General features: G+C 40.0%; 1 protein-coding gene across 20 annotated transcripts in view; it reads right to left on the bottom strand.

The window, feature by feature from the left end:
- Positions 1-22,372, bottom strand: part of DCUN1D4 (defective in cullin neddylation 1 domain containing 4) — a 42,060-nt gene extending 19,688 nt beyond the window's left edge. Inside the window, exons 1-5 of one of the 20 annotated variants that reach the window (XM_054201742.1) lie at positions 22,224-22,349; positions 12,576-12,646; positions 11,583-11,622; positions 5,601-5,630; positions 4,185-4,299 (exon numbers count right to left, since the gene is read on the bottom strand). In XM_054201742.1, coding sequence (XP_054057717.1) covers positions 4,185-4,299; positions 5,601-5,630; positions 11,583-11,622; positions 12,576-12,646; positions 22,224-22,248 — 281 coding nt within the window. In that variant the 5' untranslated portion in view covers positions 22,249-22,349. Of the gene's footprint in view, positions 1-4,184; positions 4,300-5,600; positions 5,631-7,637; positions 7,913-11,143; positions 11,261-11,582; positions 11,623-12,575; positions 12,647-14,211; positions 14,247-16,449; positions 16,526-21,058; positions 21,320-22,223 lie in introns of those variants that run through there. The other 19 variants (XM_054201741.1, XM_054201749.1, XM_054201744.1 and 16 more) reach the window with 19 other exon arrangements.
- Positions 22,373-25,187: the final 2,815 nt, after the last annotated feature.

Here is a 25,187-nt window from a genome sequence, read left to right on the forward strand (position 1 = left end):
CAGTATGTGTAACAACATACGTGCTGATAGTCCCATGTCCAGTTTAAGTTTCTTCAGAACTATTAAATGAAGGTCACTGAAAAGGTGTGGAAACAGGGAAAAATATACCTGTGCATACTTGAAAGTCTCTACTTCAAGAAATAAGGTCTAGACATCTCTGACAGCTGGTAACACAGGCTGTCTGCATGGGGCAGGACCAAACCAGTTAGTAAACAACAACAGAACAAAAAAAAAAAATCTCAACACTAAATGTTTATGAAAGCTTCCAATGTTAGTACACTCTCATTTTACTTTCCCATGTTAATAATAGTGTGTTGACTTTGTTTTCAAAACTTACTTTTTTCCACTATAGATTATGGAGCTTATTCTCAATAAAGAAAATCTATTTTTCATGTTAATAGGCCCTTATATGGTCCATACGCATATCCAGGATAAACCAGAACCATAGATCTGATTGATTGAGAACATAACTTTCAAGAAAGCAGAAAAATATTCCTAGTTTTCATCCTTCTAAGGTCCAAATATCCATTACTGTAGGATTTTTGCCCTCAGCATGATTCTGGAATAAGGAGTAGAATTATTTTTTAAATGAGACCATCAGAAAGAAGAGAAGACATTACGTTATACAGCTCATCTTTCCCCAAGGCAAAAGCCAATATTTGGCTAGAGATTGTGTAAAAGATACACAGCATTAGATAATTACAGTGAGGACTATATTCTTGGCCAGTATCTTTACATGAAACTTGTTTTACCTTTACTAAGACCCTTAATACAGTGATGGAAGAGAAATGTACAGAAAATGTATTTTTAACTCCCATTTGAGACTACCCTATACTGTGAGAGTTATAAATACAATAAAGTCAAGACTGTGATACTGAGAGAAAATTACAACTAAGTCTTCAAGCCACTATATTATGGTGAGTGTGTGCTAAACTGTTTACTTTGCATAGCTATTATTTAAGACAAGATAAATCTTTCTCTGATCCAGAAATGAATACACCAAGTTCTTTTCATTATACATCATTGGGTATAAAAATTCCCTCCCGCTGAAACACTGCATTCATGGTTCAAGGTGACGTTATGAACATTAACCCTGCCTTTACTCCCTCTTTCTGTGCAGAAGAATTTAAGCTTTTCTTATATAAGGGTGGGATGCTAAAGAACATGTCTGGAATCTGTGTTTTCCATAATCAGTCTATGCATGAGGTCAGCATTTCCAAAAACTTCACTAACAACTAGATTCGTTCCTATAAATGTTTTCCCTCCATAGCCAGTGTCATTATTCCACTAATCCTTCCAAGATGAGTCTGTATCCCTAAAAGCCTGGAACTGAGGATGAAGGCTATTACAAGCTTCCTGGTACCCAATGTGTTTAAGTTTGTGAGTTTAAGAGCCTTTAGAAATTATCTTCTCTTTCAGCACAGAGCCTGCTGAAATAAACTTCGTGGAAAGAATACATATCTCAGAAATATTACTATCATAGTTGAAGAGACTATAGGAACACACCACAAATAGCGAAGGCTGAAAACATCACCTGACAAAACTATCCATGTAAGGATTAAAAAAATAAATTTCCTTTGTATGGACAAACCAGGAGGAATCATCAACATTTGGTCTCAGCTGTGACAACATCATTAATGATGACACTCCTTTGATAATCTTCAGAGTACTACCTAACATTTCCACACTGAAAACAAACAGGAGACTCTCAATTACTGAACTTATTTGTTAACATTGCCTCTATAAGTCTGCCACCGTAACTAAGAAACATACAAAACTTACATCATTCCATAAGCATTTGAAGTGACAAGTCATCTCTGTTAGGAAACACAGTCTCTTCTGGAGAGCACACACTGTACTTTTTTATTTAAGGTAGACATTCACGAACAGACACTGACTAGCTTTTTTGCTTAATACAGAATCCACACAGGCTAACGTCCCTTGAAGACTTATCCTGAGTTACTAGTACACGGCTTCTAGAAAGTCTGCCTCTAAAACAGAAGCAACAGTAAAGAACCGGGCCAAGAAACCCCTTATTCCACAAAGTGGCACTGCACTATCCATACTGGTTTTATTGTATACAGCATTCTCTGCATACAATGTAAGTGGCTTTGCAAATAACTCGAATAACACTGCTGTAAAGGGTCCCAGTGTCAGATTGGTATCTGCTTGACAAACTGAGATATCTGACCTCCAAAGCCCAAACGTGACAGGCAGGCGCCCCGCCTGACAAACAAGCATGGAAGTAGGAAAGAGCTTGCTCTTTGTCTAACTTGTTCACAGAAGGTTACAGGGGCATAAGCCAAATTTGACGAAATCCTTCCTTGAAAGAAAACAGAGCTTCAAGACTGAGCTGAACGTTCAGCAAATGATTTCATATTGCCCGTCATGCTGAAATAAAAACTGTTTTATTCAAGACCAAAACAAAAGACACTCGTACACCGGGACACAGAGAAAGCCCAAAAACCTTTAGAAGTTAAGGAGTTAAGACGACAGACGGATAAAAATTGGAACCACGGCAGTGAAGGATACTCCCCTGTGGCCCATCACTGGCAGATCTGGTTTCACCTCCACTTCTAAAAGCAGGCTGAGGTCTTCCTTTTAATAAAGCCTCACATGGCAGTAGAATGAAGACTAGATACATTAGTTATAAAAAAAATTCCTTCAAATTATGCTTTCAAAAAGGTCTTAAAATTTATTATATCTATACTACTGATAGAGTAAGAAATCAGTTTCTCCTAATCTTCTTATTTGAATTACACAAATCAGTATCTCGTACTCGCAGACAACCTTACTTTTTAGGGGGGTTGGGTTGTTTTGTTTTAGCAAAGTAGTGAGGTAGAGTTACATTTCGTGAACCTCTCTACTTAGATTCTGGAAACATTCTGTCCTCGTTTCGCTTCCATACTGTATGCATAATTTTTAATAAGCTGTAATGTCCTCTGTCAACTATTTAGCTTTTATATTTTATTTTTTCTGAAAAGCAACAAAAAAATATTAGGAACATGTACTGCTTTTTTGTTCTTGCTAGCGTTACGTATGCAAAGCAATGAAAGGGAGAGTTGAAATCTCTTTCTTCTTCTGCATCAACAGATCATTTAATAAATTCCAGTGCAGCTACAGTTGTGCAACCCTATTAAACACAATGGAGTTACAGAGGCATAACCAGAGGCTTAATTTGGCTACCAGCATTTTTCTTACTCATGCTAGAGAATAAAAAGGAAAGCACCCAGCCTGATTTCAGACTGACAGGAGAGAAATGAATCTTTTTTACCTTCCTGAAGATACGTGTTATGGAAGCATGTGTTTTCTGAGTCACCAGTAATACATGAATGTAATAGAGCTCAAATTCTACTAAGTGACGCAGTGGCAACCAAACTTTCTGGCTGTATACGTCACTTTTCAACGTCAGGACAGTCCTGCAGCTACCGTGCGGGAGTGTACAGCCCTGTACTCCCACAAGTTCTCAATTTAGCGCACATAAATAGTGACTGTCTTGCATACAACGAGCACAATCAATGGTTTCTGAATGACTGAGGCTGACTGAACATCTACATACTGAAAACCCAACACTCGCAGAAGTCTCAGCTATGCAATACCTGTTCCAAAAGAATACACTGCTCATGCACACCTTTATAACCCACTTGTGCTTCTGTTGCCCAGAGGCAAGCTGAGCAGCACCGCCTCAACCACTGCTCCACCACTGGCCATCACCTTGCCTGGACAACCTTCACCTTTCCCTTATGCGATCAGCATCAAATCACAACATGACAAGGAGAGACTAGCAGGACTTCCAGTTAGAGCTGAATGGGCTACAACTACATTCACTCTTCTGACAGGCTGGAGATTTAGAATGCCCAGTCCAGCTCTTATGCGTGTATACAGGGAGATATTACTGTATTTCTTAGAAGTTGTTTCTGAACAAACAAGTGTGTCTATTTTAACAGCTGGCAAACTAAAGCAGGAAGTTCCCTACAAGCTTCTCGTACAACTAGAAAAAGGTGAGATGCACGCTGAACCTAGACATGCTTATCAATATCCCACAGTTCCACCACAGGCTATGGTTCCACATTGAGAAACCAAGGAAATTTTAATACCATTTCCATTAATATTTAAAACACGATCATATCAGCTATTCAACTTTAGATATTCCATCAGTCTTAGCTCATGGTAAGATGACATACCCATCATGTCTACTTTTCTTAGCAGATAAATCATCTCCTGCTGCAGGTCTCCTCTTTTTCCTTGGAGGCATCACTTTACTAAAGCAGTCTGATGAACTGCAAGACCGGAGACTTCCTACAGAGGGAATTAAAAACACCAGTACAAGAAATGAAACTGTTGCAGACCAGTTAAACTGCGTCCACTAATAGGCATACTACAAAGGGAAGGGAAGGGAGGAAGTTAGTGGATTTAAAAATTACAGAAGAAATGGTCTCCTTTCAATAGCAAAATCCATCTCACTTTTACATGGTGCTCTATGACCAGATTTCAGTTCAGGCCAGAAGTACTATACCAGAATGTACAGTAGTGCTAGTGCTACTTCAGTCTAACAAAAGGCAAGAACTGAGACTATTCTGAAGAAGTAGTTAAGTCCTCAAAAAGGCGTCCTTATTTTTAGTCATTTATTCACATCAGAACTTCTAAGAGTTGTTCATTACTTTTTGAAATACAGATGTGACTCAAAAACTACAGCACCTACCTCTAGAAAACAGAACCTTTTTATTTTTAAGCCCCAAGTTTTTTGTGATACAGAGAGCAAGGGGTAGGAAAGGTTTTGTTTGTTTGTTCTTTGGGGTTTTTGTTCATTTTTTTTTTATTTTTTGGGGGGAGGGGCACGGGGGAAGAGACATTCAGCAACCACTAGGGGAAAAAATAAGTGGCTGGCTGTATCATTTGTACTAGACATTTCTCAATGAATGAAGGTCCCCAAGCAGGAAACAGCCAATTCAAGACACCGATGCCAATCAAGTGGCAGTCTTTCCCTCCCCTTCTCTCTCAGCTACATACTCCTATGTCTCTGGTGACTCTTCAGTGTGCCAATCCAGCTCACCAAACCTGTAGATAATTAACCCAAGCAAAAAAGAATAACAACTTTCTGTACATTAGCACAAGAAAGAGCACAGGACCAGTCCTCCTGACCACAGCAAGTCGTTAAATTGCCTTTGCTGTCTCATGAAAACAGTAGGCTAACACTCCAGGCAAAATTTTGTCCTACTTTCACGTACCGAAGACCACACGGACACCTGAGAAAGGTGTGCGTAAGTGCAGCTCAAAGAGCTATCAAAGCTCTAAGTGTTACGCAGAGAATTTTAAAAGGAAAGGAAGAGAGAGGCGAGGTATAAAAATCCAGACACACAGCGATGCCAAAGAAACTTGCAAGAAAATACGAAGAACTCCAGCATGCCTAAGCTACCTTCTCTTAGCTTCAACAGCATCCAAGTTTAGGTATGCTTCATTAAGATGCCCACAACATCTTTGATTTTAAATCACAGCACAGAAGCAAGCAATAAAACTTTGGCTACTTTTTGACACCAAGGGAGCAGACTGAAATCAGAGGCCCAATTCCCAACAAATACTAACAGCAATCTTTTGCTTACCTATTCTTCGTATCTTTGAAAGTCTCTCTCCTGTTATAGGAGAAACACATGTAAGGAACCTTACAGCCCCACAGGCTTTGCTACATGTACTTTATTTTAAACATGCACTGAAACTACTATGCATATGGCAGTATGGATTCTTCTAGTATTAGGCAAGATGTTCAAACCAGTTTTTACATCAAGATGAACTAATTTGGTTTCAATTAATAAAGCTTTTGCATTTAGTATGCCTTCTCTTTGGTCTTACCTTTATATTCATTTCTATTAAGAAAATTAGTCTCTCTAGTTCAAGAAGTACTCTTGCCAATTCAAAAATTCTTCCTATCTATTCCTTTTTTTTTTTTTTTTTTTTTTTTTTTTTTACCCTAAAGCTTCCCCACCCCAGCATCCTTCCCAGGAAAGTATGGCCATACCTACACTACCTTTCAGAAATAAAGTTTTAAGAGTATTCTAAATTCAAACTGTAATTTAACTGGTTATCAAAAAAACTTCCAAGCATTATACTTCCTAAGCTACTAATACATCAAAAAATCATAATGGCTGTGTCAGAAGAAAAAACTTCTAAGAAGCACTGTCCAGAGGAAGTTACAAAAGGAAATTAACAATAATAGTATTTATCTTCTTCTCACCAATATCAGATATATTTGAAATAGGTAAGCCAGAGACCATCAAAAAACTGACATCAAAAACACCCGATGCATTTTACTACTCGGATCAAAGAAACTAAGGAACCTGACCTGCTGAATGTCATTTATTCCATCTTACTATGCCTGAAAATTAATGATACTGCAAAACTGTATTCCCATAAGTTATCGGAAGTGTGATGCTTTATGGCTTTTTAGAGGAAGTTTCTAAAGACTCTGCCAGTATTTTTTTTTTAATACCTAAAGAAACTAAAAACACTTAAGATGACAGCAGAACTTAACAGATGGCTACAGACAGCCAACAGACTCAAACACACACTAAACTTAATAAATGAAAATGTGTGCTAATGAACCCTTTGTTTTGGAAAGTATGTATGTACTTGAGTACAAGCTGTAGCTATCTCATTCCTTAGAGAGCAATTTGATTGGTTTTAAATGCCTTTCTATTAAATTTTTTAAAAGTATCCATTTATGATGGCCACAGGCATTGGATGCTGGTAAAATGCAAGAAAAAACACCAACCCCCCATAGGGTTTGTCCAGTTTACTGGTTATTTGATAGGGAAAAGACTAATGCAAGGCCTCTGTGAAAACAAAAGCATAGCAAAAGATGAAAATAAAATAAATAAAAATAAATTAAAAGTAAAAATAATACAGTTATAGAACAAGAAAATCATTTTGTCAGATCTGCAACCCATACAAACCGAAGAATTTAACCCAAGAACTCCTGCTTGAAGCCTTTTCCTCATTAAATGATAGGACATTTTTAGAAAGATTGCTGAACTTGTTTTGAAGGCTTAAACTGATAATAGACTTCACCATAACCCAATTTCGCCAGAGACTCATATAAAAAACTTGTACCCTTTCTTGGTTTGAATGTATCTAGTTGCAGCTCTCAAACTGACAGAAAAGGGAAGAAAAGAGATAGCTCAGAAACTGGCAAGTAGCTATTAAATGCACACGTACACCCTCCTCACGCACGCACACACACAGACACCAGCAGGACAAATATATGGTACATGCTTCAGAGATTTAACATCTTAATAACTGAGGTTTGGACCAAGCCTTCACTATGTTTTAACTGTTGAATGATGTCTAAACTACTAAAAAACAGAGTATAAGAATGTGACTTTAAAAGTATTTCCTTTTGTTATCAGAATCAGTATATTGAATTTGAAGGGCAGTTATAATTTCCCTGTAACAAACTCTGAAAAGTTAAACCAACAGAATATTTTTATCTTTTATATCGACCTTTCCTACACAGAGCTTTCTAATTTCTAAATGCAATTTCAGGCCTTTCACAACTAATTTAACTTCTCAAAGGTTTGATCATCTGCAAACGAACATGCAGCTCCCTCTGACTTCATGCAAAGTTTGACAGGAACTTTACTTACCAAGTGCAGCTTCTCTGATGTGATTATCTTCAAAGTTTCTTACTCCTGGGTCTCAACTCAAGATTGGCAGAACCCTCCTAGTTCTCACTGTTTTTTTGACACTTGAAGCTAGCATGTGCAAGGTAGAGCCTCCAAATGGCTGCTGAATAAGCCACCATCAGCCAAAAGCCTGCCGAGTATAAATGTTGTTTGCCAAACGTTCTACTCAGTACTTCCAAATTTGCAGGAGACAAAGCTACCACAGGGAAATATCAGCTCAAGAGCTAAAATTCACCCTAAGAAATTTAAAACAATATGCAAGATAATCACCACAAGGGAGGGATGCTCCTAGAATAGCAGCAAAACCAGAACAAACAAAAAAGAAAAAACAGAGGTCAATAAATAAGAATTCTACAAGCTGTGTCCCTACAGAAGTGATTTACAGACATGTAATTTTCACCTTCTCTCTAGATAATGCCTGTGAATAATCCTGCTCTTCTGATGCTTAAGTAGAGGGATGTTTCAAAGCAAAAAGTAATTAGAAACTGTGAATGCTGAAGCAATTGGAGAGATACAGCCGCTTGCTTCATAATGCAACAAGACCACCACAAGCACAGTTAACAATCACCATTTTTCAGATACAAGATGAGAAAACGAAGATACTCATCAAAACATCAAACAACTTGCAATCTGGCTGTAAAAGGAAAAATCATCTTCTCTATCTTGAATTCCACACTACAGAATTGCTGTGGTCTCAAGTGTGTTTGCTTCTCTAAAACAACAAAAAATAGTAGAGGCAAAAGTAATTTTTTTCCCCAACAAGCTTCAAGAACAGCAATGAAGCTTTGTTTTTGTTGAAGACATTACCTCGTTCTTTTAAACAAGCCAGGTGACAACAGGAAGCGTACTTTTACTTTTAAAGACATTTTAGTCTGGATAGGTAAGTCACAATTTAATAACCAAATCATGACTTTAAGCTATTAACAAGTTGCTGGATATGTAGTTATGACATAAAAACAACTATTATTTCAATTTCTAGAGAAAGAGTATTCCAAGTCAATGCATATAAAAAGAAATTGTTTACAGAATACGAATGCCTTTTCTTACCCCTACAAACAGCTGAAAAGGCCAAGGCCCATGACACATTCACAGCCTGCCTTATTTTTCAGATATATATGCACACTGAATGCTAACACATTTTATGAGACTGTAATCATTACAGGTGACTGGAATTTTGAAGCGAGGTCCATCTTATCTCCCAAATCACTGAAGCAATATTGAAACTGCCACCCTCTAGCTCTTAGACATTTAAGATCTGGTCCCAGAAAAAAATCTGGCTAATATGAAGAAAAGATATAATTTGCTTAAAATAATTTCGATCTCCAGGACATTTATTGTTAGGTCAGAAACAACTGCTTTGAAATAAATGTAATATGCATTAAAAGCTCATTATAAATATTAACCTAAAATGGAAATACTCAGGTTTTTTAAATAGCTTTTAGAAATCTCAACCACATTTAGATATGCATTTATTAAGTCATCTCAAAAGCAGGGCCCGCAATGTAATAACATTAACCATGATAGTTATGTCAGAAAACTAATAGTAATCTTTAAGGATAAGTCTTGCTCCGGAAGATTCGGGGTGGGGGGTAAATCTCAAAACTAAAAAATCGTCTTTAGATGGGTTTCGCAACACTCAAAGAATCTTTTGCAACACAGTCATTAACATGACTTTCAAATGAGTTCTGGATATAGAACCTCAAATTCACAGCATCTATGCAGTTCTATAAATTGCATAACAAAATTAATCGGTCTTGACACTTCTTACTATGCAGTCAGTAATGCTGGAAAGTAGAAGTTCCAAAAATTCAGGCACATCAAAATCAAACAATTTGCAAAAGTAATTCTTTTTAGATTTACATAAGGCTCACCAGTAAGATGTTTCGTAAGTGTCAAGTCCAATACAAAATGGACATGGGAGACTTCACCGTACTATATTCACAATGGACAAATAGCTCCTTGCATGCGTATCTGTCCTCATATGAGGAAAACCAAGCACACATTTCAACTGAATTCACCTGGAAGTTATGCAGACATTGGGGCTTCATCATATTCTACAAGGAGACATAAAACAGGGCAGAAGCATAAGAAATATGGAATTAATCTGAAGATGAGGAGTCTGCCACTATCGACCTCTGCTTCCAGTTCTCATTTCATGTTTGTTTCTGGTTTGAAAGGTTCTTTTACAACTATTGTAAAAAAAATACACTCTTTACTGGGATTTTGTGCCCAAACTCATTCGATGGGCATGGTAAAGCTTTTGAAACAGCTTAATTCGAACACCACAATGCAGGCAAATAGGATAACCATCAGTGTCGGAGTAAAGCAGCTCATCAAAATCAGTTACATGCTCAAACAGCTTCCAATGAGAGAGTAAGAGCTCTGAGGCTAATTTCTTATACTGAGCTTTATGGCAGAAGTGCTAGGCAAGAGATAAGACAAATTCCAAATATCTTAAGCACGCCTACTCTTATTGATTGATTAGTGACCGAAGGGGACTACCTCAATGCTTCACAACAGCTTTTTGCGACCAAAAGGAAACAAAGATTCTGGAATGTATTTTCATATGTGAAATCAGTATGCACCTCTGTGTAGTCCGAGCACCTGGATCACAAAGGGGAAAATTCCAAGTCTCCACTGGAAGATGGGAGAGGACATCAGTTCCAACACACAGACAATAAAACCTCTGGCTATCTTGAACTACCTGCCTCAACCTCTTTTGCAGAGGTTTTTCATTTACTTGGGCAGCTAATTTCAAGTATCAAACCACTAACCACACTGAAGGAAAATATTTGATAGAAGCCTTTTGTGGCTAGGGTAAGATAGTTCAACTATGAAACAAAGTCACCTGTCACAGTATGGAGGAGGGCACATAAGCCCTAAGCGAGCTCTGTGCGATCCCAAACACTGCAGTCCTGTGCGTCTCTTCTCATTGCTTTAGGCTAAGAGTGTGCTCGATTTACAAGCGTGTCCCAGAAATCTCCAGGAGAAGCTGACAGCTCTCTCCGCTTTCTTAAGCGCTCAAAGTAACATCAGTAAACACAGCCAGCACCTCAGGAGAGAGAAAAACTTTGAGACAGATGGTAGGACAGATATGGTCAGTTTTAAAGAACAGTTCTGCTGAGTGAGTGATCAGGGCTTGAAGCCAGTAAGTTATTTTCCTTCCTCCTTAGGTATCATGCCTGAAACACAGAAAGGAAGGAAGAAAAAGAAATCAAGGAAGACGCCAGCTCATAAGTAACAAGAGCAAAAGGAGGTAACAAATGTTGCAAGACATCAAGTCACAAAGCACAAATGCTGATGAATCAAGAACAGCAGCAAGCTAGTACCAGGCACCTGAGATGAAGGCCTTGAAAAATGATGACATTTTATTGAACAGAAAAGAGATCTGGACTAATAAATAGCCCATAGACACTGACTGAAAATCTGCACGAGAAGCGGGAAGAACCTGCATCAAAAGCACTCACGGAAACAGTTGGGTTGTTTGGAGCACAGCATTTAAACTCGGTCACAGGCATCACGACAGCCACCAGAGGTGTTGCTTCTGCTCGGTTCTCACCAACGCTCTTTCAAGAGTCAAAACACTGTAAGAACATGGATGTTCTGCTAGTCTAATGGGCTGAGTCCAAGGAGTGAGAGAAATTTTTCATGAAGTCTTCTAAAGTACTTACACTAAGAAACAGTGAAACGACAGATACTGCTGAAACCCCTGCAAGTCCTTCACAACTGGGTAAATTAAAAGCACAAACATCTGTTGTGAAGAAAACTTCAAAAAAATACTGGCACTTGCTTTCTAAATCTCCTTTAGCTTTCTAAAATATAATTATCAGTGATGTTAGAGAGACTTCTTTGATGCAGCGTGTTTAAATTGTTTCAAACTATTTCTGCTACGTCCCTATTAAATACCTGTCTGGCGATCGTCTTGACCAACGTCCTCTGTCAGATTCTGCAAGAGAGTGGGAATGATACAGTTAAACAAGATGGTGACCTTCATTGTTCAGTAATGTTTTTAACCTTTATTTGATATTAATATTCATCTTAATTACTTCAGGAGCATCTAGCTAAGACTGCAGAGTCTTTGTGTTTTGAGTTCATATTTATCTAAAAAGTGACCCTTGCAAATTTACCTAAAAAGTTCAAGGATAATCTTTAAATAAATTGAAAAATATTTTTTTTTTCTATCAAAACCATATCTAACTATGTTTCAAGAGTGGAAATAACTATCCACTGGACGGGGAATTTTGCATTGTTGTATTGAACAATTCCATTAATAAATGCAGCATTAGAAATACTAAATTACCATTTACCACAGAAATGGCTTTGCTTAAGGATAAACACACGTACGTGTTCTGACGAAAACTGATTTAACAACCAACTGAAATCTTGGAAACGAGTTACCCCTTTTTTTTAGGCAGTGTCTTTTCCATTAAATTTGCAGTGTACAAACAGAAGCCATATCGGCATTTCCAGCCATGGCTGCAATAAAACAAATGTAAATGCACAAACAAGCACGGACAGTCTTGAAAAAAATCTTGTTTCACTCTTTGCGTGGTTCTAAGAGCAGAGCTTGCTCATTCAATGTGTTTTCCACAAGAACTGTAAGAAATGCTGATGATTACCATTATTTGATAGATCTAGGAAAGCTTCTTCTATGGAGACAACATCTAAATCCAATGTTGCAGTGACCAGTGCTCAAACTCCACTCTGATCCCCAGAGTATAATCTTTCACCTTTTCCTAATACTCCTTATCTCTTAACCGATTCAAACCCAACAGTCTCTCATACAAAAAGGCAGCGTTAGGGGTTTTTTAAAAGTGTAATCATTTAATGGTTCCAATCCCAAAACATTCTGGACTAAAGCCCTAGCTATTCTGCTTAGAGAAAATGGCAAGTCATTACCAGCCTATTGAGGGTGTGGTAAATCTTGTGAATATTTGCCAGTGTTGATAGGTGAGAATTCAGTTGAAAATCTAGAAGGGGGGGAAAAAAAGAAAGTTTTAAATTCTCTGGTTTCCAGCTGTAGCAACCAAGATCTTCATACGTACTCGTCGTTTAATAAAATTATCATACGACTATAAAATAAAAGCCATCTCAACACTTTTTCAGCATCGACGTTTTCAACACCGAGTGGAATCACTAAGTGAAATCTGCAAAAGATAACCTACGTATGCATTTTTCTTAAGGCATGAATGACTTTTCTCAGCAAAACAGAACTACAGCTAAATACAATTTAATGTTAAAAAAATATATATATTTACAACCTTTTTCCTTTAAATTGGGAACCATTATAATTTCCATGCTACCCAGTCCTGTTTCACCTATTCCAAAACCAGTTTAAGTATCATGTAACATTCCAAAATCATTACTAAAAACGCTAGTTTTTAAAAAAGATTATTTTAATAAAACACATGTACTTGCCTTTATACTAATTTCCTCGGAAAACTAAGTTACTGTAATACTTACACAGTTGAAACATGACTTTTGTATAATGAACCAAATGTCACAATACAGCAGCTGTTAAGACCAGAGCCAGTAAAACCGAAAATAAAATATTCTGACACTTCATGAAAGAAGCCATAGCATAAATGTTAACTGTGCTTCCATGCTTCAAAAATAAAACACTTGACTTTGCTTCAGTTGCAAAAAAAGTGCCAAACTAATTTTTCTCTATTCTTTTAAATCCCCTTTTTTAAATTTTTGCTAGAAATGCGACAAGGACAAAACCGGAAAATAAGTAATTTACAAAAAAGATCAACTGTGATCCAGCCAGAGAGCACACAAACCAACAAGAACCTCAGAAGTTGGACAGAGAGCAGCTGACACGGATCAAAGACAGCAAACTACTATACAGTATTTCCATTTAAACAAAAAGTAAATTAGTTACCCCACTAGAGCTTGTGCTCAAAACTCTAATTAAATACAGACACGTACTATATGATAAGCAAAGTATTTCAAGCAAAATTCTTCTGTATGTGAAAAGCCGTATGTGTCTAGTGTCACTGCCCAGTTAATGCATTAAAGCATTTCTACTGTAAGACATTTAATTTGGCTTTACTCAGTAGATGATGCTGTACAAGATGCAAGTAAGGTCAAAAACCTAATTCCCACATTTCCATCCTGAGCATTCAAATGAATGCTCTCAAAACACACTTAAGATGACTCAGAATCTAAGGATAAACAAAAATCATAATTAAATATCGGATCCCCAAAGTCAGTGAGCCACACTGCTATGAAGTGAAAAAGTGGATCTGAAGGAACTGCAAATGTTACTTGTCACACACATCGTTATGGAATTCTCTTGTCACAGTGAATAAAAAAAAAACTATTCAAAAGATACCTTTAGAAATCACATATTTCATTTATTATGTTAGCTAGAAAGTATCATTTCACTAATTGCTACCTATTTCTTAATGTATTGTCCCCAATCCACCACCGCAGCAATTCAATTTCTGTCAGTCAGAAGTGCCAAACATGGAGTTTCCAACTCTAGATACACTTATCTATATGAAGTCAAAGACAATCCAGATCTTCTTGCCAAGACATGATAGCAAGATCTTGCATCTTGAAGAGGGTGCTAGAGTTTTTCCTGCATTAAGTGCTCAATAAAGTTCTATTTTCGCTAGTCAAACAATACTAAGCAGAACCATTCTGCAAAAAGAAAAAAAAAAAAAAACAACAACCCCAAGTCTCTTCGTCAACCTTCAATTCAACATAAAGAAATTTAAAAAAAAAAAAAGGGGGGGGGGCGCGACAGGGACAGATGGGGGACGGATACCACATAAAAGCCATTCTGAGAAGGGCAAGATTAAAAGGTAAGATTTATTTTGTTAACTGACAGACCAGACCAAGCTTTCTGGAATATGAATTTTAAAATTTCCCTTGTCGCTCAGCCTAAAAAATGTACAAAGAACATGAGTGTTTAGAGAAACCAGTTATACCTGGAGATAACAAACCGAGAACACTGAGCAAATATTTTATTCTAAACTAATATTAAACAAAAATTTTAGATGGTACTCTTAAAAACAATAGAAAAAATATTTTTAAATTAGGATTATATGTATTAGGTATCGCCTTTGAAATAAAACATTCCTAGGGAATTAAACACATTATTCATAGCAGCATGTTTCACACATCCACTGGAAATATCCTTACATAATTCTGATGGAATCAGAGGGGTTACACAAATAAATTTTACAGCTCTTACACAACAAGCGTCACACCTTCGTTCCACAAAGACTGGTTTATCCATAGGAATACGGAGGACCTGAGTCCAAAGTTTTCTCTCTTCCACAGGGAAAGCTTGCAAAGTAGGGATATTATCCAAAACCGAAAAAAGGCTTCTTTTACAGTAACTGTTACAAAAAGTTAATGTGAGCAGCAGCCAATGAATTAGGGAAGTTAAATTACAGCCAGGTCACCTTCTGAAATGATCACAGCGTTTGCTGCATTTATATTGCAAGGAAAATCTTGAAAAAAGTCTTGAAATTACATATTTTGAAAAAAGTGTTTTTGAAGAAACGGAATCAAAAAAAAATAATACTTCCCGTGCTCAAATCTTGAAAATTAGCAAAGGGCCAATGGCGTAGCCAACACGTCAAGCAAGCGATTCAACATCTGGCTGCAACTGCGTGCTCCGGGAACACATTCTCCCCCTCCACCTCCCCGACTTCCACGCTGGGTTATGCAGCTCTGAGCTGTGCCTGCCTGACCCCCGCAGTCAGCCCACTACTCCAGGAATCTTATCCGCAAAAAATCTAAACAAACAAACCCTGCCAGCTCAGCAGTCTGAATCGGATCACAAGGAGATGTAACACCAGAGAAGCAGAGTTAGAGCAAGAAACAGGAAAGGTCCTCCCAAAGTCGTCCCAAACTAGTCTCTTGTGGCAGCTGCAATGGTTCAATCAACCCAACCATCCCTCCAAGCCCCACTATGAGAAGAGTGACACATCACACGAAGCTACGCGCTCAACAGCTGGTGGTATGAGCTTTACATGAAGAAAGCCACCATTTTTCACCTGAATACAAGAGTTTCAAAGCACATGAATTGGTCTGAAAATATTTGGGGTTTTTTCCTGCAGAAAAAAAATTATTTTTTATATATATAAAGTACCACACAGTTTATTGACCTGGGATCAGAAGAGGGAAAGCTGCTTGCTTCGTGAATACTGAATAGAGATGTGCTGGAATGTTTGCTAAGCCTTTAAGAGGTGTACATCAAACAAATGTGCATATTTTGTTGATTAAATTATTTTTCATGCAGATGTTAGCTTATCTTTAGCAAAGATTGAAGCAGTGGAAATTCCAAATAGCACTAAATACTTTGCAATAATTCAGAATGTAATAGCTAAAGAAAAAAAAAAAATCTGAGTAAAATAATTGCAAACCCAGAATCCGGAAAGAAATGCCAGAGCCAACCTAATATAATGGAATTTAAACCTTGGCTGCAGTTTATCATTAACACTTAAGTGTTAAAATCTGTGTTAGTCAATTAGTCATGATCATATAAAATTTAAAAGTAAAAAGCAAACAGTTTTAATAGAACTTTTAAAATAATATTGATTAAGATTTACACTATGGACCGGACAGTTATGGAAAGGCAAACTAAACAACAGCCATCTGGACTTGCTTCCATGACAAACTAGACAAAAATTGTTCTACATCCCCTCATTAAGACAAACATATGAAATAAAATGAACAAATAAAAAAAAAAATCAATATATCTTAAATATAAGTAAATAATATGATACGGGTGAACTGAACTTGGATACTCTACCTTCGTATCTGAAGTGAAAAAACTTTAAAGGTCAAGTCCAATTTTTTTATTGGAGGGAATGATGTGTTGCCAAACTATTCAAATGAAACCATAAATGAATAAAAAAAAAAAAAAAAAAAAAAAAAAAAAACGAGTCATTATTCTTCCTATGCACTTACTCACACATAGACATGTACCTGCCTGAACAAAAACTTTAACTTAGTTCCTGCTGTCAAAATTACCACTTTAAAGCTTGGACAAAACACAGCTACAGAGTGCACTACAATCTACTAAAAATCCAGTGAAAAATAAACAATAGTACTAAAGCAGATCAGCAGCTGACTCCCAAATTTCCATTAAAACCTTCTAGATTATTTTTCTGAGCAAACAGAAAATCTATATGAAATCTCATAGTAACAGCAGGTCTAAAAATATTTAACTGAGACAGACATGACATATAAATGCTATAGATACAACTCTACTAAAAATTAAGCATGGAAGTAGTCATAGCAGTAGTTTTTATTACTGCTAAGACATATCTGACTTGGTACAACTATTGAGTGGGTAATTTTCTGTGGCCTTCTCAGAAAAAAATTAGACAGAAAACACATACTAGGCAGACTCATGCCTGAAAACTAAAATGGAATGTTTATGCTTTTACTTTTATTTAATTGGTTTCCTTGGTTTCAAATAATAGAACTGGAGAAAACTTGTAGTAGTACTAGAAACAATAGTTCAAAGTACTGTCCTTGTTAATTAGTTTTAAATAAACTTTACTTATCCAAAACAGGAATCATTTTATCTTCTATGAACTACACCATTTCATGCTCTGTAGTCTACTTACAGAATTATCCTAACAGTAAGACAATTTATATTGATTAATGAGCTTAGAAGTTCAGATCTGAAACCTACATTTGGTGAAAGCCTTATGTTCAGGAAGCAGAATTTCTATATCCATTACTAAATGCAGAAAACAAAAGAAAAGCGTGCATCAGTTTTGTTTTCATGTACACAAAAACATCACAACACCCCTAAAAACTGAGATTCCCCAACAGCATTACAGAGCAGCCAGGAGCTGGCCCTGTGTTCCGGTCAAAGATGGGATTAAGAATTCATTTCCGAGGTGGCTGTAGCTGAACAGTGACACCCTTTAGCAGGGGCAGTACCTGCAGAAGAGACTCTCCCAGTCCGCGATGCCAGAGCAAGCGTGCCGGCACGGGCAGGCGGAGAAGAACAGGCTGGGAAAGTTGGGTCTCCCTTGATTTGGTGGGGTTGAACATAGGGCATGGTTCAGAAAGTAAGGAAAACAGAAGTGAATTCCAGCCTGGACAGGAAGGACATGCAGTTAAATGGAAAGAGAAGTGGGATGATCCATCCCAGCCTGAGGAGCAGCAGGGCCAGCCATTAGAGATGAAGACATGGTGCTGCAGGAGGTTTCTCCTGCACGCATGCACACACAGCCGCACCGAGCTCAGAGCTACTGCTGACGCCAGCGGTATCCAAAGCCACAGTAGCAAATTTGTGTACATTTTCCAAACACAACAGCCTAAAATGTTCTGAAGCAAAACACAGAGCGATTTAAGCTATTAAACAAAAAACAAAACTTGAAAAAACCCCAGACCCAAACAACAAAATGTGACACACCAAAAAACACTTATTGCAAGGCAAACATTCACATTAAACTCTACCATTTTGTATTACCACGTGTAATCAGTCACTCGCTTTCTCTGCAACAAAGTATTTTAAAATTACTGCATCCTACGTAGCTAGGGAAAAGTATTAATCTTTTTCCCCCCATAGGAACAAATCCTTATCCTACCTCAGTATTTAAGAAGTACCCTGATCTGAAGGCTTGTTTACAAAAAGAGCTGCAGTTTAAAGCTCGTTGAGAGTTTTAGAGCAATTTATGCAGGGCAAAAGTTGTGCAACTGTTACTTTAGTGTGAATGCATTTCCATTTACCCTAAATTGACTCTGAACAAATAAGAGCTATGCTATGCTAATGTACAGGATAAAACCCCTGTGCGCTGGCTCACGGGGGTTTTTAGGGTTTGTTTTGGTTTGACAGTGGGGGGCGGTGGTTTTGGTTGGGTGTTTTTTGTTTTGTTTTTTTTATAGAAAAGACCCAACACTGAGTATATTTCTGGTGCAAAATGTCCGTTCCTGTTGCTGCAAATACCACTTGTGTACCTACTAAATGTATTTGATAACTATTCCTAATGGAGATTCTTGCCAGAATATAATAAAGCTGGAGTGACCAGCCACAGGTGGAAAAGAATGAGTAAAAGCAGTGGATAATTAGAACTAATTTAAATCTATTTCTAAAGCATGTATTACCAAATCAAATAGCATTTCAGTGATTCCATGTTACTCAGACTGTGAACAGACATTCTTTCAGTCTACAATTCAAGAACATAGGAAATTGAGCTAGAAAGCATTTAATAGAGAAATAATTTTACACCCATTTGATGCAAAATGTTCATCCAGCCTAACTCTTACTCTACCATCAATTTAATTCCAAAAAGCGTCACTGAGTTATAGTTTTGCACTGTTGGCTGCTATGGCCTGAGAGTCATTTGCCAGCACTACTCTTAACTCCATGCCAGATTAGGTGTCATCTGTCATCTTACAAAGGGCATAAAGCTAATAAAAACTTTGTCTCTCATGCTCTAGCTAATTCAGCAGAAATGCAACCCTGTCAAGTACGCACTCCAGGGTATTGAGAACGGTGCAGATCCAGTATACATCACGATGGCTCTGCAGCAGCCCAGGACCAGCCATACCAGGCAAAACCCAAAAGTTACGGACACCCCAGCCCTGCCAGCAGCACAGCTCAGGGGCGCATTCCCTAACCCACTTCGGGCAAAAAAAAAACCCAACCCTGCCAGTTTAGACTATTTAAGTGGCAAGAGCTAACCCAGACACATTTGACTGAGTGGATTAGAGAGCACTCCTACAAACCATTTCACCAGTTCAGCAAGGGAAGCAGTAATCTACAGCTAATGGGCAGTAATGAGCAGCTGCAGCAGACAGTCCCACAGTCTGTGCAGCCACACATCTGCATCAAGTGACACAGAAGCATGTGTCACACCAGCTGGTTCCCTAGGACAAGCTAAAGCCTTGTAGCTCTGACAATATATATATATTTTTATATATATACACAACTATATATACACACAAGGATATATATAAAAAACACTGAGCAAACTGGTAGCTATTTCTACCTCTTTATGAGCCCAAAGTAGAAATTCTGTTTAACCTCAGACCTATAGTTTTAAATAAAACAACTTAATTGGACAGTGTAAGAAAAACACTAGCACATTTAAAATAAGGGTTCTGCTTAAAGCCTTTGTTAGCAGCCTGCCTTATTGTAGAAGAAATAACCACACTATTAAACGCTCTAATATTTAAATTGGATACAAGAGTTGCACGTTTTCATGGGATGTACTGTACTTCCTCGTGCAATGCTTTCTGGCAAGCACAGGACAGACAAATTAAGCAAGCTTTCCTCTTCTGCTTGAAGACACAAACAAAACTAGGAAATAATGCTTTGAAAAAGCCTGAAGTCTTTGCTTTCAGTATCTCCAAAGTAAGGGGAATAAAAAGTAAAGAAAACACCGGATTAATAATTCACTTAAAGTTAGCACAAAAACTACTCAGAAACAAATTAAATTTAAATCAAGTGCTGCAATTACACAAATGAAATCTCATCCTGATACAAAAGAATGAAGGGAAGCTGTGAAAGGAAGACTGTTTACTTGCCCAACTCAACTTATTGCATGGCCTTGCAGAGAGGACACATTTCCAATTATAGTTATCAGAGTTGCAAGAAACTTTTAAGAAAACATTTGCAACAGAAAAAAGGAAAATTGCTGTTTCTCATGTAACGTGAAAGGTGTATATTCAGCCTCAGAAAGTAAAACTGAGGCTGAGCAAAAGCGTATTAACGGAGTTTATATCATAAAAACAGGTAAGAATCTAAGAAGGACCAAAAAGAAAGCTCAAAAGAAATATTGAGTCAAGAAATAATCATAAGCCAACTTCTGTATGTGTAAAGATACACTATGAACACTTCTTGTTTCAGGCATTTAAATCAATGAGGAAAAAAATAACTGCTATGAAGCTACAAGTAATGAACTTAATTAATTTAGGAAAGCGTTCCTATTTAAAATAAAATATACACAAGGCCAAGAACTGCAAAAAAAAAAAAAAAAGGGTATTGAGGTGGAAGATTCAGTCATTCCAAGGGACATTTTTAAAAAGAAGCCAGTAACAACTGAAGGCTGAGAAACAGTACTCTTCTTGTTTTCTACAGAGAAATTAAATTATAATTTAAAAAATCACCACATAGCCTTAACATCCTTTATGAGGGAGCACCGGAATATTTGTAACTGTAGCTTATGTGTGTGTATAATGAAGACCTGCACCTTTTTTTGGACAGGGCACATGACAAAAGGCACCGAACAGAAGGCGTTTTCTAGAATAATTATGCTTCCATTTCCAACACGAGGCAGTTATTTGCACTTTACTGGCAGCCTTAACCACCAACACGTAACAATCCCTAAATATAAAGGTAAAATAAACCAGAACCCCTAAAGAAATTATATAACGTTATGAGTTAAAGCCTTTACCAGGCCATTTCTCTGATTTTGAGAAACACGGGAGGATCCAAGAAAACCCAGGCCTTACGCAGCGTTTCTGCCGGTAATTGCTTTCAGGACTCTGTCCAAAACTCGGACCGTCGCTCATTAACACGCCACCAAAGCTCCCACGTTCGTTATTATCTCTGCCATACGCAAGTTCTGCGGTCACGGAGGGTCTGGCTGGTTTCACGGGAGGTTGGTGCCGGGGATGACAGCCTCGCCTCGCCTCGCCCCCCCGGCGGGCTGCGACGGGGCCTGTCACCGACCCCCCACCGCCACCCCACGCAGCTCTGGAACCCACCCCCCCCCTCTTACCCCCACGGCGGGAACCTGCCCGCAGCACACGCGAGACAAAGCTCCCCCAAAACGGTGAGGTCCCCCCCTCACCCCCGCCGCGCCGCAGCTCAGCGGCCTTGCCCCGGTCTCCCCCCCCCGCGGGGGTCCCCGCCGCCGGCGGGGCACGGTGCCGCGACCCGCGGGCCCCTCCCTCCCGCAATGCCTGCTGGGAGTTGTAGTCCCTCGGGCCCCCCCGCCCACTGCCGCACGCCCGCAAGAGACTCCACCTCCCACAATGCCTCTCGGCCCCCGTTCCCCTTCACAGCCCGGTTCTCCCGCACCGGCCCAGCGGAATCCGCTACATCAGCCGCCGCCCTCCACACACGCACACACCCCCTCCCCGCTCCCGGGCAGGGAGGCCGCCCGCCCTCCCCCTCAGGCAGCCCCGGCTCCCCCGCCGCCAGAGCCGGCCGCGGCCTCCCCCGCTCGCAATAGCCAGGTCGGGGGAAACTGCGTCACACCCTCCCGGCGCCCCCGGCCCCCGCCGCTGCCGCTCCCCGACCCCCCACGGGCCGCCCCACCCCGACACCGGCCCCTCCCGCCACCACCGCCGGGAAAGCCCGCCGAGGGCCGCACCTCCCCCCCCCCAACTCCCGGTACCGCCTCTCTCCCTGCCGGATCCCCACCCGCAGGCCCGGCGCCCGCCACCGGCAGCCCCAACGGCGCGTTCGGCCGAGCCTCCTGCGTGAGGGGCAGGAGGAGCCGCCCCCACCCGGGCGGCGGAGAGGCCAGGCCGGTGGCGGCGGAGGCGGGGAGGGGGTTGCCGGTGGGTAGGTGGGCGGGCGGGAAGGTGCGGCCCGGCCCCGCCGCTACTCACTGACAGCGGCGGCATCCGAGTGCATTTTCGTGCAGCGCACACACCGCCCGGCCCGGCCCGGCTGCCGCTGCCCCGCTCCCAATCACGGAGCCCAAGCACAGACCCCTCCCGCCCCGCCCACCGGCCGCGCCCATTGGCTGGGCCTGCCCCGAGAGGCCACGCGTCCCGCTCTCCTACTGCGCGAAGCTCCTGCCATTCACCGTGGGCCTGCCCCGCTCTTCCTTCCGGCCTCCTATTGGCTCCAAATCTGAGCCGACCCCGCCCCCCTCCGCTCTGACTGGGCTTTGCCGCTGCCAGTTTCTCCTGGCCTTGAAAGCGCGTGCAAGGGACACCACTTTGTGTCACCCGGGTCTCCGATTGGCTACGGAGGCCAAGGGCCGCGCCCACGCCCTGATTCGATTGGATGAGCGGAGCGGAGGGCGGGGGCCTCCGAGGATGGCCCGCCCTGAAGAGGGCGGGCGGCCGCGAGGGGAGCGCCTCGCTGCCGGCGGGCGGGCCCGGGGGTAGGCTTAGCCTTCCGGCCGCTCGGGCCCTTCGGCGCTGGCATCGGTCTCCCCGCCTCAGCGCTGATGGGACAGTTGGCAGCCTCGGCCACCAGGTCAGCACCTCGCGTCCTGTCAGGGGTCAGAGCCCGCCCCGGCCCTGCTGGGTGGTGAGAAGGGGCTGCTGCGGCACCGCCTGTGGACAACGGGAGTATTAAGACACAAATTACCAGTGGAAAAAAACAAACCGAAAAGACTTCCTCTAAGAGGTTAAGGTAAACGAAAGTCAAGGACTCAGAACTGAAGAAGTGCCAGATTTCAGGTATTTGTCTCTCTTTGGAGCAAAGCATTAGCACGCAGTCCCCAATTAACCCATCACACACCTGTTTTGGGGTTTTTATGACCCTCGCCTTACTGAACCAGACACAATGGGCAAGTGCAGCCCATTTGTTTTGCAGAGCAACATCTTATGTTTTCAACGGACTGTTTTACAGAGAAGACTGAGTCCATAAAAAAAGTGAATTTTCTCTTCAAAAGTCATGTACTAAGACCATGTCAGAGTAATGAAATACCTCATTATTTGAAATTCTCCTTGAAATTATTTCTGTAGAAATAATTTTTTCCTGCCTCTATCTCTGATCTCTTCCTGTTTGCGCCATCTTTTCTTTACCTTAGCAATTGCATATTTTACACTACCACCTTAAAAAAAAATAGTAATTATATCCTAACGAAAAGCAGTACAAACTAGGTTTCACTTCTCTGGTAGTTCTAACATCCCACATGCCAGACATTCACATCCGCTCGTGTCATCCCAAACTCTTATACCCAATAGGGGCACCATTGAGTTGCAATTCATCTGATCTGTTCTAATTCTGGATTGAGAGGAACAATTCCTTTAGGGGTGCCTGTTTGTTCACATTGACCATAAAAAGCACGTAGACCGCCAGTTCAGAATAAAAACATATCCAAAAAGAAATCTTCTCCCATGCCTTACGTAGCTGTAAACTGATACAGATCTAAAGAATGGTGGCACAGAAAAACCCTGTCTGATTGTATCTGAAGTCAGAAAGGTTTGTATTTTTTTCCGCCCTATTTACAGTAGTCTAAAATGAAAGATGCTACTTGGCTTTACAAATCTTTCCTTAAGACTTCTTAGCTTCTTTAACTACCTCTATCCGTAAGTGTAAAGCAAATAACACTGTAGGTTTGACAAACAAATGTTCAAAATATTTTTGAATAATTGAATGCACAAGTATAATCTCTGACCCTTAAAAACTAGATTTGCAAAGAGATCCATAGGGAAACACAAAAGAGGCTTTGTTTTCTGCTTCTGCCTGCTAAGCAAGGGAAAGCATGCTTCAGCCAGAAAAGGCCTGCCCCAAGAGAACACGGCCCATTACAACACGCACCTTCGTTCCAACCTCAAGAAGGTATAAATATCCCCTTTGTTACCACTAGTTGCAAACTCCTACCCAAGCCTCCAGGCTGGCAGAGGTTACCAAATCACACCTGTATTTTCTTTCTGAAGCCTGAGTTTACAGAACACAGAAATACTTCATTTCACAGAGAGCACATCCATTGGGGCATGGTCGATCAAGCACTGTCTCAAGGACAGAGACAGTTTAAGCAGTTCCAGTATTAGCCTCTTAATCCCAGCCCTCCTGGCATCCTTTCTTTTGTGCCAATGCAACCACTCACAAGGTAGATCAAAGGGCAAGACTTCCCTCAACACCCCCCCAAAAGCCTAAAACAAAACAAAAATCCTCAAGACTCTTTTTGGTTTTGTTCATTTGTTTGTTTGTTTGTTTTTTCCAGACAGATGAATATCCTGATCTGTCTCACTATACATATATGCAAATGCTCCTATCAACACTCAAGAGAGGAATAATAAACCAAGAACTAGAGAGGGGTAGGAAATGCATCAGCCAGTTTGCACGCTGCTAGAGCAAACTTAAAACTGTAGACATTATTATTAATTTTTTTTCTAAGGAGAAAGATTGTCATTGTTTGCATTGTTTTTCTTAATTGATAGCTAAAATGGCAAACATAAAAAAAACACCGTAGACTGGGAAAAATACAGGCTAACATGAGAAAGAGGAACCATTTACTTAATCTTCTTTACTATCAGAAACATAGTGTAGAAGCATCTTTGAGAAAGAGGATCCCCTCTGTTTCCAAAGGGTATCAGACCCCAAATTGCTAAAGCCACTGCATCTCTGAAATACCTTTGTTCATCTTTCTTTGCTTAGAAAAAAGCTTGAAAGTTAATTTTAAGCACCAGAATCACAAATTTGGCATTATGTACTTTACAAGTCAGAGGAGGAAGAGAATTCTATTGAAAAAAAAAACATTAGCAAAGCAGAATTTGCTGAACATTAACAAAGCAGATAAAACAGCAACAAAGCAGATAAAACAGCAACAAAGCACAGTACAAGGCATTGTAAGAAAAGAAACAAATTGTCCACCAGAAGCCCTGCAATAG

Source organism: Rissa tridactyla, chromosome 5 (genome assembly GCF_028500815.1).
Source record: "Rissa tridactyla isolate bRisTri1 chromosome 5, bRisTri1.patW.cur.20221130, whole genome shotgun sequence".
NCBI classification, from domain to species: Eukaryota; Metazoa; Chordata; class Aves; order Charadriiformes; family Laridae; genus Rissa; species Rissa tridactyla.